The 15,213-nt window shown below is 47.0% G+C and overlaps 1 protein-coding gene across 1 annotated transcript; it reads left to right on the forward strand.

Annotated features, from left to right (window-relative positions):
- Positions 1-1,228: 1,228 nt before the first annotated feature.
- LOC144129925 (uncharacterized) lies at positions 1,229-13,602 on the forward strand. Its single transcript, XM_077663984.1, has 9 exons — positions 1,229-1,332; positions 1,852-2,325; positions 3,891-4,116; positions 4,982-5,144; positions 7,750-7,871; positions 9,116-9,242; positions 10,593-10,787; positions 12,299-12,427; positions 13,405-13,602. The coding sequence occupies exons 1-9, from the start codon at positions 1,302-1,304 to the stop codon at positions 13,600-13,602; spliced, it is 1,665 nt and encodes a 554-aa protein (XP_077520110.1). The 5' UTR covers positions 1,229-1,301.
- Positions 13,603-15,213: the final 1,611 nt, after the last annotated feature.

Genomic DNA, 15,213 nt, shown 5'->3' on the forward strand with positions numbered 1-15,213 from the left:
CAACGCATAGTTACGCGCAGTTCGCAGTTGCGCAGCGACGTGGCACGACGTTCTCAGAAACGAATAAACTCTTTGTTAATATAGTTCGTGGGGTCCCGCATGCCAAAGAATCTCTAGTCCAGCGTCGTGGTTGTTCGTCCCAAGCACAGCTGACAAGCGCACTCAACCATCATCGGAATTGGCATGCCGTGGCTTATGGACAAGCCCCATTTATGCGCGTCATCGTACAGCTCTGCAATTTCCTAGTAATAACACAGATGCGAGTATTGTCGTCCTTTTCGACACTGCGGTTCTGGTCGACCTTCTGGTCCATACTCCTGTGACATTATTAAAAAACTGGAAAGCCGTACGTTCCAGTTCCTGGAGCAGTTATTCCGACGGTTAGACAAACTGCCAACACCGTGGTATGTGAGCAGGATGCCATCGCAAGCGGCGTTGCGCCGAACGGCGATGTGTAATGTTACGCGTCGACCGGCTGCGCGACGAAGTGAATGAACAGAGGACGTGTGCCAGACTTCGGGCATTAGAGAACGGCTTTGCATGTCCTATTTTTTTTTTCCTCGGTGAAGTAAAATTGCGGTTTCTTCTTTCTCGCTCCTCGTTAGATGAGTCGACACTTTTCACCACTGCGCTTTCAGGTGCGTATGTATTTTTGTCTATTTTTTATTCGGCTCTGCAGATTATAGTCGGCTGTAACCACGGTCGTGTTCCTCACGACTCGCAGGACCTCTGTAATAAATGCGCTAAAGTATTCTTTGTGCTTATTCTGCACTCAGAGTACGACCATCAACTTCAGAACATAAAGCCTTCTTTGTTAACTGGATTTTTCACTGAATCGTTAAGTTATGGCATAATATTTTCTAACGCAAAGATACTGGATGCGACGAGTTCCGCTCCTCAATGCGGATAAAGATCAGCTTCAAGATATCTTTCTCTTTTTTTTTCGTAATCGCGTCTAAAGTTCTTCCGTCGTCGGCTGGGAGGCACCAGCAGTTTTTCTTCGCTCTTATGGCACTTAAGGACCTAAAGCTGTTATGCGCTCATCCAGATGAACATTTGTCAAGTTCTCATCATATGCTGATTTCTTTTCCTCTAGAAAAGAGCACGTTACTGTAAGTATTTCATGCTAACATACCAATCGGCTGCTTGGTCTGAAACACCATGCAGAAGACCCGAGCCCATCTGCGAGTTGGTGTAGCGTTCGTGTGAATGCGTTTTGCAGGACACATAGCAAGCAGGAAGGCAAAGCAATCAGGAATCACAGTTTGTTGGCCACAGCAATATTTATTTTGATCATCGGCATGCTCGTTCTCTTCTTTGTTGCTGGCAGAGGTAAGGCTGCGTCGGGGATTATCTACCGTCTCTCTCTGTCTCGTCTTTGCATAAGCGTTGCGTTTCGGGCAAGTTGGTTCTTCATGCTTTTGGAATTTCAGTGCATACAATAGACAGCACATCAAAGGGGGACATAAACAGGCGCAAACTTCACCTGGATTTTATTGTGATTGCAAGAAATATATAACTTTTTTTACAATCAGGATGGTCAGTCAGAAATAAAAGAGACAACTGGAATGCCCCAAGAGCCGAAAACAAAACGCACCCCTGTCGCACCATTTCATCATTCAAGAAGTTCAATGTTTTATCAAGTAAAGCTACTGGCGCGACCAGGGCCATATATAATCATTTTCCTCGTCTCGACAATTTCCTGGGTCCGCTGATTCCTACGCGAGTACAAAATCCGCCCGTCATTAAAAAAATTCAAGGAGGCACCTAAGACGGCTTACGTGAGGTGACGCGAAAGCATTTGTGCTGTGTCACGTGACTGCAGCTATGAATGAATGGCGGTGATTTCAGGCTCTTCAGACCAAAGGAAATCCGAGGAGGAGGCGTCGGAGACCACTGCGGCTACGAATTACATTTTCATGCGAAGGCAAGCCACTAAAAAGCAGGAGCCCGCGACCCGCCACGGTTCCACCGAAGAGCTCCTAACAAGCGAGACCGAGACGCCGCCCACCAAACCCAAACCGTCGACATTTACCGCTAAGAAGCCTACCAGCGCCAGCACGCAGACATTGACCACCGAAAAGGAACTCTCCAGTGTTGCCGAACTCTCTGCAGCCACCACCATTACCAAGGTAGTCAGTGCCACCAAGCCGCCTGCTTCAACAGTGAAGAAGACTCCAGAAGTCATCAAGCCGTCGGCAACTACAACTAGGAAAGTGAGCAGCGTCAGCAAGCATCCGGTGACCAGTACCCAGAAAACTGAAAGAGTTACTCAGCAGCCTGGGAAAATTAACAAGACATTGTCACCGAAAGAACTACACCCCGGTGGGTGCTACAATAAGGGCGCGAATGAGCCGTCAGCCTACTACTCTTGTACTAGTATTCAGAACCTGTGCCGGCGAATATAGCGATGCATTCCCCAGCACAGCGCAAATAGACGAAAGACGTCACGAAAGACATAACTCAGTGCAGTTTATGTGTTTTTTTCTTTTTACACTAGGTTTGTAAAAATTTCATTCGCTTCGATCTTTTCGTGTCGTTTTGTGTATATCTGCGCTCGGCTGGAGAATCCATGCGTAGCGCCTCGCCTAACAGGCGGTGGTTATTCAGTTTATATAATTATGCTTTCTTTTTTCTTTCCTTTATATTCCGCTCTTCTGCGACGCATTAACTGGCATAGCCTGGCGGCAACGGGTGCCTGGCATTGTTTCAGCCAATGAGAAAAGTCTAAAACAAAAAAGAAATGGAATGTATTTGAAACATAAATTTAATACCATACCGGCCCTATTAATGAATACTTCGACAGGTGAAACCCGTGCGACTACTCTGAGCATTTCGATTTTAGTTCTCAGTGCACTGGTGACTACAGTCATGCGACTCAACGATCAAGTTTTTTTCACTCGGTTCCAGACCTGTCTACAAAGAGGAATGTTGTTAATGCTTCGTTCTTGGCGCTCTTTTGCCACGGCAGCTCTTGCGGCATAAAAGTCTGCAATCGTTATGACCATCTTCATCGGTTGTATCCAAAAGCTTCCCGAATCCGTTTCACTTTATTAGCTCGCACAGCGGCCACTGGTCTCGGACGATATGAAAGGGTAAAATACCGCCCCGCGTAGTATGCGCTCTATTATCTAACACTAGAAGCCACGACAGGTGCAGCTGAAAATAGCTCCTGTTTGGCTGCGGAAAAAGTTTCAGACGCAAACGAGAAGATGCGAAAATTTCTTTTTAAAAAACACGTGGCTGGGAAACAATAGACAGAGACGCTGCTAGTTTGTCGATATATCTATTGAGAGCATGTGAACTACCAGCTGGATGGATCATAAGAAGTTATGTTGAACACAAAATTCGACCTTAGCCCTTTTCGCAAGATGTGGCGCCCTCTGGGTAGTGGGAGAAAAGCGGTTGGAAACAAACGCAATAGTGAGATGCAGGCGCTATCCGGTTCCGCGGGGCGCCAAGTGCGCCTGCGCAGTGGCCAGTGACAGCTGCTGCCATTGGACCCCCGTACTTGTTGCCAACATGAACGGCGCATGCGCATTAGGAGCTGACAGTGTGTTTTTAAGCAACGAAGTTGGAGGAAGAGAGGCGTGCATGCGCAAAAGGGACGTAAATTGAGCGAGTTGGTGACCTGGATGCATAGCATAGAATAATTCTCAGCACAGAAGCGATCCATTGATGGAAGTGAGCGTTCTCGTCTATAAGCTCCATCTGGTTTGCGCTGTGCCCAATAATTTTGCTTAACTTTCAATTTTTCATTTGCGCTTTGCGCTGCCTTTGCGGCATTCGCTTAGTGAGCGTCAGCAAACGCTGTCACCGACAATGTAGCGTCGGTCGGATGAGAGATATAGGCTACTTCAACGTTCGTGCCTCTCCCGCTGTGCTCGCAGAGCTCGGGCCTCGGCCCCTGGTGTGCGTCTACGGCAACGGCAGCCTCGCCTCGTCGCCGTTCCCCGAGGACGGCCTGTGCGACGCTGCGCTCTTCGACTCGCTCTACAAGTACCCCGGCTACGCGCTGTCCACCGTGCACGACCAGAAGCTGGCGCACCTGCGGCGCTTTCTCCGTCGCGCCGAGGAGTACGAGCTCACCCGATTCGGCATGGGCGTCACCGCAGGGTGAGTGCGCACCACATACTCAACCAAGGACCTCATCGACTCCGCGCTTACACAAACCCGACGGGGTCGCATCGAGTCGACCTGACAAATTTTAATCGCTCATGTAAACGCCGTCGAGTCAGTTCGGGGAGGTAGTCCAGTCAACTAAATAGCAGGGAGTGGGCTACTGTTTGACGCGACTGGCGAAATGCGTGTCAAGGCTGTCGAGTGAAGAAGGCTCAGAAAAGAGAAGTAAGAGCATGAGTGTCGGCGCCTCCAAGACAGCGGCCTCGTACGTTGCACTGATATGCTCGCAGTGCTCTGTTTGACGCCGGACGTCGCTACGGGTTGCAATGCGACAGTGACTGAGCGCTATGCCTTACTATAGTCGGATACAACTCAAGAACGAAGCGTCAAATGCCCCTCAAAGCAGCACCTCCAGCCAATGATGTCGACCAATTCTCCATCTTGACTGATCCCTTTGAATCTGCTAGCGTGAATTCGCAAGGGGCGATAACCAGGGCTTAATCGGATTAACCACGGTGTCATGAAACCAGGTCGACGCCACTGGCTAGAGGGCGTTCTTTGAGGGGTATCTGGCGCTTCTTTCTTGAGTTGTATTCGACTGCAGTGAGTATCATAGCCCATTGTTCCTTCTGGCGGCGCGGGCAGGGCACTTTATTATCTTTGTCCAAACTAATCTCTGTAGTCAGTATCAGGTATTTTGGTGCTGTTGTGGCGGCGTTATTTTTCTCTATCTCTTTCGGTGTCTCAAGTTTACTTCAAGCAGTTGCTTACTCGCCTAAGCGCGCACGTGATGGTCCAGCTGTTACCGTTTGAGTAATAGAGACTCTCTCTTTTCTGTGCTCTTGTTTTCTTTGTTCAGGGCTGCTGAAATCGCTAAGGCCGAGTTCTCGTCAAACACAGCTGAGAAGCACTACCTGCCGTACTTGTGGAGCAACAATGTGTACGACCTCGGAGTTCTCGATTTCGTGCCTGACGAGAACACGAACGAGGAACAAGCCCAACGTATCTTCGATTTCCTCAAGGTACGTTCGTTATCACTCTTCGGTTCAGTTCAGGCAAGGTCATCTCCAAGGTTATCTGACGCCAACAAGCTTTGTTCGCAGCGTAGTTGATGATGTCTCGAAGAAAACCATTCAATACATAGTGGTGACCTTGTTACATAATGATCTTGTTAAAACTTAATAACAGACTCGATAAATATCAAAAAGTATGGTTGGTTTCGTTTATGGGGGTTCAACGTCCCAAAGCGACTCAGGCTATGAGGGACACCGTAGTGGAGGGCTCCGAAAATTTCGACCACCTGGGGCTGTTTAACGTGCACTGACATCGCACAGTACATGGGCCGCTAGAATTTCGCCTCCATCGAAATTCAACCACCGTGGCCGGGATCGAACCCGCGTCTTTCGGGCCAGCAGCCGAGCGCCATAACCATTTAGCCACCGCGGCGGCTAAAAGTTTGGTGCCGCTTGAGGTTCTGTAGAATTAAATCAAGATGTCTAGCTAGACAAAAGCCCGCCTGATTTTTGTTTGCCCCTTTCATAGCACATTAACAACTTAGCAGTTAGTCTCGTCGGCAATTTGCTGTTTTTTGAATCACAATCCTTTATAGCCCTTCGCGTTCTTTCATGGCATATGCTTTCCAAATCAAGTCGAGTCTGCTTCTTTAATGTTCTCGCAACCACTTGAGCTATAAGCATAAAGTTGTCAGAGGGTTACGGTACGTCAACAGATATTCTGCCCAGCACCAGACCAGTAAATTTAGATGAGGCTCGCAGATTTTTTTTTTCAGAAGCTCTACTTCATTTTGCTTGGAACTAATTTGCAATTGACGTAACTGCGCCTGGTAGAAAAATAAACATGCCATGACTGCACAACAACAAACATTGTGAGCTGCTTAGCTTACCGCAGCGCTCTCACAACCATCAAATGAACAGTCAGCTCCCCGCATGCGAACTAGATGCGCGTGTGTCATCTGTGTGGTTCAGAAAAGCCAACTCCAAGACCAGTCAAGGTTAACCGAAACCCCAAGCATCGCTTACGCTTAGCATTCATGTTTTGATACGACGGAAGCTTTAGCCATGTTTCTGCGTCGCTGTCTGGGCTAATAGAAATTTCTTTTACATGCAGCGTAATATGGTTCATTAGACTTCCGAGTTTGCTGGTGAGCACTTTCCTTGGACTAACACTGCTTGTTTTAGTGAGGACTTGATTTTTATGCAATGGAGTTCTACACAAGACACTTGCACAAGCTTGTGCTCTGGGAGTGTACGCATTTGTTTATAATTTTGCGTTCTACATAGGACGCCCATGAAATATTACACTGCACAATAAATGATGTCCGCTCATATACCGAACGCAGGTAGTGCTTTACACAGGAGAAACATTTAATGACAGGAAATATTTATTTCTGTTTTGTTCGAGTTCCTCGCGGGCCCCTAATAAAACCAACTTGTGTATCATGTCAGGGGGCTAACATAGGCAACTCGGGTGAGAACAGAACAAATTGAACCTCGTTACAGAATAGTAAACAAAACAGCCAACTAAAATTGTAACGAGGAGGAAACACGCCTCAGAACAAAATGTTGCTGATTTTTTCTTTGGAAATAACGGGGTCCCAGAGCTGCACGATGCTGTTGTGAACGCTATTCCAGTAAATAATAGCACGTGGCAAGGCTTATGATTTCAAAGTGGCGTTTCTCGCCAAAACCGTCTGAAAATGAAAGATTACGCAATATGTGAGGTGTCCGACTCGGCTGGGTGAGAGGTAGAGTGAAAGGATGATTGCTGTAAACAATCTTGTTGAGATGCAAGTGCTGTTTTTCTGCAGGATTCAAAAGACTTGAAGGTCAGCGATGGCTTAATGTGTGATGTCAGCTATATACTTGGGCAATAAAACGACCTGCACGGTTTTGTATGCCACCTACGGAATAAACTAAGTAACCTTTACTAGGTATTCAAATTGAAGATGTGTATTCTAGTTGAGGGTGTAAAATGATCGATTACAGCTTGACATTAGCAACATAAATGTTTAATATTCAGCTTGTTAGTCAAGCCTTTGGCTAAACATCGTCTCGTGAGGAGAAAATGTTCTTACGCAAAAAAAAATAAACATTGGCTAAATCACGCAAAGGTAGGCATAAAATGACGTGTTGCGAACTGTACGAGGTTTCTTTTTTTTTCGGTGATGCCGAAGAGATGGTGCCGCCGCTTAGGCCCGAAGTAGACGGCGCGGAGATCGCATGTAATAAGGACGAAGGGATAAAAAATATCGGGGTGAAATGGATGCAGAATGATACCTGCAGAAATATGAATACAAATCTTTATTTCGACGAGTACGTTAATGATCCTCCGGCGGGGCAGTGAACGCTGCATGCTCCCCAGGCCACCGCTTTTTTTGGCTTCTCACAGGATTTACTTGAAGTTTTAAGATTACTTCTAGAATGAAGTATCCCAGTCTAGGCAAAATATGTTCTGAACGACACTGAGGTGCTTAAGCACTTCCAAGTGATCTTCCCTTTGACTAGTTAGCCCTTCAGCATGTGTGGCAAGCATGTGCTACTTGAACACTTAACTTTGCAAAATCCTGCTTGTGCTTGGTGCCATATCTCCATTGTTTCTTTTTTCCAGGAATGTAAACGCCTTCAAGGGCTGATCCTTGAAAAGAAGGGACTAAAGGCATACATCGTGCTTGGAATTACGCTGTTCAAGAACTACGACAACATTTACGAAGCCTTCACTGTACATATGAGGTGATGAATTATTCTAAGCAATTGTCCAAAAATTTGGCACGAAAGAGAAAGCAATGGTGCTGTTGAGTACGCCAGGCTGTTGCCGCCTCGGCCATCTGCTCATATTATAGCAGCCTGGCCCCGCACGGTGGAGGCTTATCGCTACTAAACGAGAGTCAATCCTCGACAGCGAACTGCATAAATATTATTCGATTCACTCTCGCTTCCATATTCGTGGTTTATCTGGAGGGCCGAAATCTACACTCTAAAGAGAAAGAAGTAAAAGGGACTGAGCTATCTTCTAGCGCACACCCTTTTACAAAAGAGTGTGCGCTGGAGGACAGCTTACTTCCTTTTTCCTCCCGTATAGGCGTACTCTTGTTTAGAGTGTATGTACAATGTGTGGAAGGCAATACCTGGTTTTCCTCATTAAATTTTTTTATGTATCTCCCTTCGTTGAAGCACCGGGCACTGTTCACTTTGTTTATTATTCCCAACCGCACAAATGGTTTAGTTTTTTCTAAGTAGTTTCTTCTGGCGGTGAGGCGAATTTTCTCCAAAAGTTTGAATCCTCCATCTCCATCATGTCAATGGCGTGCTACTCTAGGGGTGGTGTTTATGGACACTATAGTCGGATACAACTCAAGAACGAAGCGGCTTTCCCCCGTCAAAGGACCCCCTTCCAGCCATTGGCATCGGTCGATTCTCGTCACCCTGCTTGCGTGACAATGCAGGGAGCGGCACGATAATTCAGGGTGGGGTCCATTCCAGACCATGGAGGGAGATGACTATCCCCTTTCATCTGCCATTCTTTGCATTCTCATGCTAGCAAGTCGTGAGAATCGGCCGACGCCATTGGCTGGAAAGGAATCCTTTTTAGGGTTTTTCTCTCTTTCTTGCAGTGTAAAAGCGCACGTGGATTGAAAACATAAACTAATGCCTCGTGCAGATTTTCTGCACTCCTTGGCTTTCACTCTCATCAAACTCATTCAACGAGGACCTTGAATACAAAGGCAGAAAAGTTTTCATGCCTCCGCGTGGATTATTTGCATCTATTGTTCGTATTAACGAATGGCGAGAATTTTTAAGCACTTATGAGGCAAAGTCCGGCTTTTTTCACAGAAACCACCAGCTTCTTTCCTATCCAATTAAGAAAAGCGGTGTCACATCTCCTCCAACTTGAATCCAGGCGCGAAAAGAACAATGCTGCCAGTCTGATATGAGTCAAAACGCACACTCTCCGTAAAGCATTCGTCTCCTTCCAGTGAGGAGACCGTGGACGTGTTGATACTTCGGACTCACTTCAGTGGGCGAGACGACACACGCACGGACTGCACGATACAGGGCTCCACCTACTGGAAAGGCTCCCTCACGAAGTACCACCCGAGCCTGGTCAGTACACTTTCCGAGCTCAGCACCACCCTTCGCCGATGGTCCCCCGTTTACCTCCCAAGTTTTCGCTCCCTTGCTAAATTCGTGGCGTGCTCAAAGCTGTGGGCCTTTTCAATCCTAACGCGGCACGAATATACACTGTTCTCGGGCATTTCGTTTTATCAGTCAGGTCATTTCTGCATGTACAGTCTCGGTCAAACAACTGCAGGCAGCTGTGAGTAGGACAGGCCGGCTGCACTCCGGCGGCGTTCTTAGCGCCGGCACAAGTTATTTTGGTCTTCTCAAGGTTGCGTCAGTCGCCCATTGGCCAGGCATTTTACCCTAAATAAGCCGACCACCAGCAGGACAGAGGAAAGCTTGTGTCCGTTGTATCACCGGTGGGTACCCGGCGGCAGTGGGGATCGAAACCCGCACCTTCCGCATGTGAGCGTATGCCCAGCCCACTATAGGCAACCGGTGCGGTCCCGGTTCAAGTTCAGTAGACTCTCAAGTTATTGTTCCACATGGTGAAACTGAGTTAACTACGAAATACTCAACTTTCACATTTCAGCTTGCTTCGAAGCACTCCGGGCCACAGTCTAGGAGCCGCCCTCTAACAGATGCGCTTGCCGGTTCGCAGGCCAGCTGGCACATTGTCAGTGGACGCTGAAAGCGTAGCAGAGGCGCCAAAAAGCTGAACGAATTTATCGGAGCACTACTGAGTGGAAATATCCCGCTACCCGTAGTGGCAGTGTTGCCTCGGCAAGTAGCTTGAACAAACCACAAACATCGCAGATTACTGAAAGTACGATACTTCCACCGGAGGAGAAAGACGACGCCACTGGTCATTCACACTGTTCATTTTTTGTCCACGAGCGGTAATTAGAAGACAGTCAAGCAGTTCCGCGGTGTTTGCAACTCAGTATTGGAAGGCTACCGAAGCCTGAAGCGGCAACAGTAGCACGAAAATATTAGCTGAATACGAGTTTGTCCGAGCTGATTGCACAATGTCCACCTGAAAAAAAATATTCTCGCTATTTTTGCAGTTGCAGTCAGTGTAATAAAGTACTGCGTCGCTGTACTCCGACCGTGGCTGATTTCCTCTCGTATTCGTCCTGTTCTGAACAAACGATGTATTTCAGGTATCGAAACCTTCATACACTTGCTTAGAACGTAGGGTTCTTGTCTTGTGTACAGGACAGCTCATCAATGCCACCAAGAGTTGTTAATGAAGCGGTTTGACATCTTCGGTTATCTGTGCCTGAGGTCGCCGTTGGCAGCTAAAACAAAAAATAAGCACAATCGCTTTGAAGAAAACTATCGTGGTATGAGACGGTACCTTCGGTTTCTTTTTCTTTGCCTTGATGCCAGAACTATACGCTGTTGTACATGAGTGAACACCAAGAAACCTTCGAAGATGCGAGGACAGCGGTATCGATGTCCCTGGCTGGGCGGTGGTACAGGTCCAAGAGTGGCGGCAAAAACAAGGCCGCCTACATGGTTGGTGCCAAATGTGAGCCGTACGAAAGTAAAGAATATCTCTACGAGCTGCAGCACTTCACTTACGTGAGTACCAGCCATGAGGTCACAGCCTCGCGAATTTGGGCTTGCAGTTGCACTTTTCATGGCACACGATAGCTCGTACCTTATCTAGATGGCATGCTGCCCATGTCTGTTTTCTTTCTCTCTGTAAATATGCGTCCCTCATCGAGGAGCGTTTCATTTTCCTGGCTATGATTCTGCGTTCCTTGTTATCGTTGTCACGGTCGTCCGGACTTGTTGCTTTTTTGGATCTTGGACAAGCGGTTTGAAAGGAAACAGGGCTTACTGCTGTCCTTTTACTTCAAATCAAACCAAATTATTTCGCATTTTTATAGCAAAAATGCAAAAATGTGAGGAACGAAAGAAAAAGCTTGTAGTTAGCAGCTTCATAAATGTTGCGCGCTCTTCAGCACTTTGAATGTAATAATGAATTTCGCATAGGGATTATCTGCCATGGTTGTAAATTATATTTTGTCTGAAAACCTTAATATTCTTAGTATACTGTATGCTATACAATATTATGCTATATTATACAACATTGCAGTATACTGCACAATACAATATTACGTCATGCTATACTACACTACTGCTCCATATTGCAAGACACGTCGCAATAGTAAAGTGGAGTTGACAACCAAATAACGCAACTGGATGAAATGTCACCTCAAACTGTGACAGCCGAAAACTTCAATAGTCATCTGTATACGTGTGGAGGGAGGATTTGCCTGTTTTCGTTTCTATTATTTGCAGTGGAAGAGTGTACCTGTCTTTTTGATCACCACCTCCTTGAGCTGCATTTTTGTTGTTATCTATACCCCTGGACTTCCTTCAGGGCGTTGTTTTGCGAAGTGAATTTCTGAAGCAAACATAAGTGGCATAAACCAAGAAAACAAATCCACCGTCATAATACACGCAAAAAAAAAGAATGCAGTTTCGTTTCTGTATAACCCGATAAAAGTTTACGCTATGGCTACGGCAATGTACCGCATAATCCAGAGAGAGCTAGAGGTGCTGGAGCTGTCACGCTTACGCAGCAGCAGTGTCTGTTCTAGCCGCCTTTCTCATCGTACTACGTGGCCTGTTCATTCCTGACTATTGACGTCACCCACTTCGCATGGTACAAAAAAAAAAATCCCCACTCACCGATACCAAATGCAGCCGGCTTCACACTTGCCAGCCCCCTGTGCGCATACCCCGCTTGCCCAACACCGTCTAGAACATACAGACCCCAGCACGACCTCTTCTCTCAGGCGCCTGCGTCCCTACTGCGTAACAGTAGTCATGGTAACGTGGAATTGGAAGGACTCATCCATTGAGAGACTGCAAGCACATGCGGGCGCTTGCTTGGTGCACGAGTACCACCCCGAATGGAGCCCGTGTGAGGGTCATCGCATGTGCGCACCTCCTCTCTCGGTTGCGCGTGACGCAGGCATCGCCAAGACCGAGATCTCGCGTTTGAGCCAATAACAGTTCTCAGTGTAAAAGTCTTATGCAATCTGATCTCACGTTTCCTGTTTGTGCTGTAAATTTTGCAGACAAAGGAAAACCCAGCCTTCGGCCCAAAGAACACTTTCCTCGACGAGAGGCGCTGGGTGATGGTCTCATACAGCCCGGATAAAAATTTAGCCCTGCTATTTGACTCTCCAGCCACCATATACATGAAGGTAAGTACAGGCAGCAGCTGCTACTTCCGTTACGCGTGGGTGCTAGGAGCAAGGGTGCGCATTATATTGCATGGCGGGCAATAACTAGCTTACAGAGTAGTTTAAAACCTACAAAGGGAGAACAAAGGCGGGAAGAGCCAAGCATGTGCATCGAAACCACTTGGTGCAGTGTGCCGTAGCATTTCGTTATTGTAATTCTCACTTAAGAATTCTGAAATGCCCAGCCAGTGCCCAGACTAACTAATCTTTGATTGCTATAATTTTTTCATACTCACCCCCACCTCCGACCATTGAGGCTTTAGACAAGGCTCCTTGTCTTTGGCAATAATGTTTCACCTAGTTTTATTCCTTTTCGAACGCATTTGTCTTAACGAACTTCATTAATTTCGTTTGTGAATCTGTACAGCATGTTTTTCTTGACGAAATCCATTTACCTTTTCTTAATTACGTGCAGAGGTCGCAGTAACCTACTGATTGACACGCGTTGGTTACATCATGTCAAAAGAACACCCCCCCCCCCCCCCCCCGCTTCTCGCTGGCGTAGATCATGATGTCAGATTGCTTAAACCGGCCTTTTTCTTCTCTGCAACAACCTAAATGTGTCGCACTGTCTGCGCAATAGATTTGTGCAGACGCTGCAGGCAAATGCCGGAAACACTGCGTTTCAAACTGGTCTATTTGGTTTTCATTCAAACTAACATCTTTACGTTTTCTTTTTGAGACTCACGCTTATTAAAAAGCGGGAAAGCAAAGAACCTCTAATCAAGAAGGGCAATTAGGAGGACGGGGGGTAGGAGATGCTGTAATATTATCACTTTGTTCTATTATCGTTGAGGCTTTAATCTTTGGGACTTCTCCCATGCGGATCTTCTGGACGCTTTTAGGGAGCTCATTTAGTTGCTTCAGTTTGCACAGCTCATTGTTCTCATTTGCATGCACATGTATGCGACCACGAGTAATCGTCTTCACTTCCGCAGATGTGCCTGTCCTACACGAGCCAAGGCAGGGTCCCCTTCGGCCTCGCGTTGTTCGATGCGGAGTACGACGACTGGTCCAAAACCAACGAGACGGCGGGCAGCTTCCCGCTCACCCGCGCGGCAAGAAAGGTTATTGAAGACATCAAAGGCGCCACGATGCGGACAAATTCCTCTCTAAAGTGCACTCCACACGAATAAATGCGCTTTCGTCCGTCGTGAGAATAGCGAGCGAGTTATTCGCAACGTCACTTCAACACCGGTTCCAGGCGTAACGGTAGTATTCGGCCGCAAATCACACGACGGGGACACAGGAATCATCACCTACTGTCTTTTGAGCTGAGAGAAGAGCATTGCCCGAGGACGCAACTGGAAAGTAAAAGGATGTCACAGAAATAATTTGCAAGGGAAACTTAAGCTCCGCCTTAAGGGTATGACACGGCATTTTTAGTGGGTTAATTGTTATTCTCGACTTTACGTTCGTAGATTGGGGTCCCCAGAGTCCTCATACCACTCCTGGTGCAGAGGTGCAGAGGTTAAGTGATGTGCCACTAACCTGCGATGGCAGGTGCTTCCACCGGTTGGACTCGCGCGACCCAGGTAGCTTTTCCCAAGCAACCTCTCGCGACCAGTCATCAACTGGCACTTGCCACAATGGTCAATTTGCTCACAATCCGGTGGGCAGGTTGCGATGAGGCCACAAGGCCCTGGAACCTAGGCGGCCCACCTAGGCTGCTTCTCCGGAGATTTTTCGCGCACAACGCCGACAAATACGTCGCCGAATTTTCCGAAGAACGGGATCGTTAAAGCTGTCGCGTTAAAACAGCAGCTGCGTATAGTTAAGGTTTCTATGGTCATTAGATGTAGATTGTTTTATATTTCGCAGGATAACAAGGTTCTAGACAGCAAACCGAGGCTTCCGGGTCTCGTTCTGCGGCAGCTAGGCATTATAGTGCAGCATTATTTACAAACAAAACATTGAAGAGGCAGCCGCGATGGGGCCACAAGTGAACTTATAGCACGACTTTTAGACAAAGCATCTAGTTATAAGGTTTACCCTGCACCACGCAGAGTAGCATGTCAGCGAGTTTTCATGCCAGCTAAAATCTTGTTTTTCAATAAAGGGTTTTTCTCTCTCTCTCTCTCGTTACATTGGCCCCTTACCAAACTGTGACATAGCTTCAACCCTTTATAATGCGCAAGCTCCACGCATGCCTCGCACGTATACAAATCGCAAAATAGCGCTCAAGGAATTGAATGACATCAGTTTAAAGCCGTTTGGACTGCTTGTTTTGTAGGGCAGAAAGGTACATAGTTGTACTAATTAATTCGTAAACGAAACCTCATGAGTGGCAAGTATCCGTACCTCGGTCTTTTGGACGGATAAGACAACTTGCATCATAACTGCAAATTGTTTCAAAAAGTATTATGAGGCACTTTACTGATGTAAAAGGCTTAAAGTCTCAAAAGCAGAACAATTTTTCTTTTTTCCTTTCTCCCGCTAAGATGGGTCGCGCGAAATATGGCACTTAGGTGCACTGTTTTCGGTTCGCAGGCACTTGAACTAAGAGGGACACATGTACCCCGTGGTCCTACATAAAAAAAAAAGTTGAATAAGAGGAAGTTCAGAATCTTCTCTACTGCAGAGAAATTGGCCTGGAAGGAAATGGCAGCGGAGTATTAACGGAAGGCTCAACATCGCAATGTTACACTTGAGCAATGAGGGACGCCGTAGTGAGAGTTCCGGATTAAGATAACTGGGTGCGCATGTTAAACGCGCACTGGTATCGAACCGCTCCCGCTTGTTTTTAG

The sequence above is a fragment of the Amblyomma americanum genome, chromosome 4, assembly GCF_052857255.1.
Source record: "Amblyomma americanum isolate KBUSLIRL-KWMA chromosome 4, ASM5285725v1, whole genome shotgun sequence".
Classification (NCBI taxonomy): domain Eukaryota; kingdom Metazoa; phylum Arthropoda; class Arachnida; order Ixodida; family Ixodidae; genus Amblyomma; species Amblyomma americanum.

What these genes read in the sequence shown, in the direction of transcription:
- LOC144129925 (XM_077663984.1), top strand. Translation starts at nt 1,302, where the DNA reads ATGCTCGTTCTCTTCTTTGTTGCTGGCAGAG. An exon ending in GCCTTCACTGTACATATGAG is followed by an intron (nt 7,872 to 9,115) that starts GTGATGAATTAT and finishes GTCTCCTTCCAG; the next exon opens with TGAGGAGACCGTGGACGTGT. An exon ending in AGCTGCAGCACTTCACTTAC is followed by an intron (nt 10,788 to 12,298) that starts GTGAGTACCAGC and finishes TAAATTTTGCAG; the next exon opens with ACAAAGGAAAACCCAGCCTT.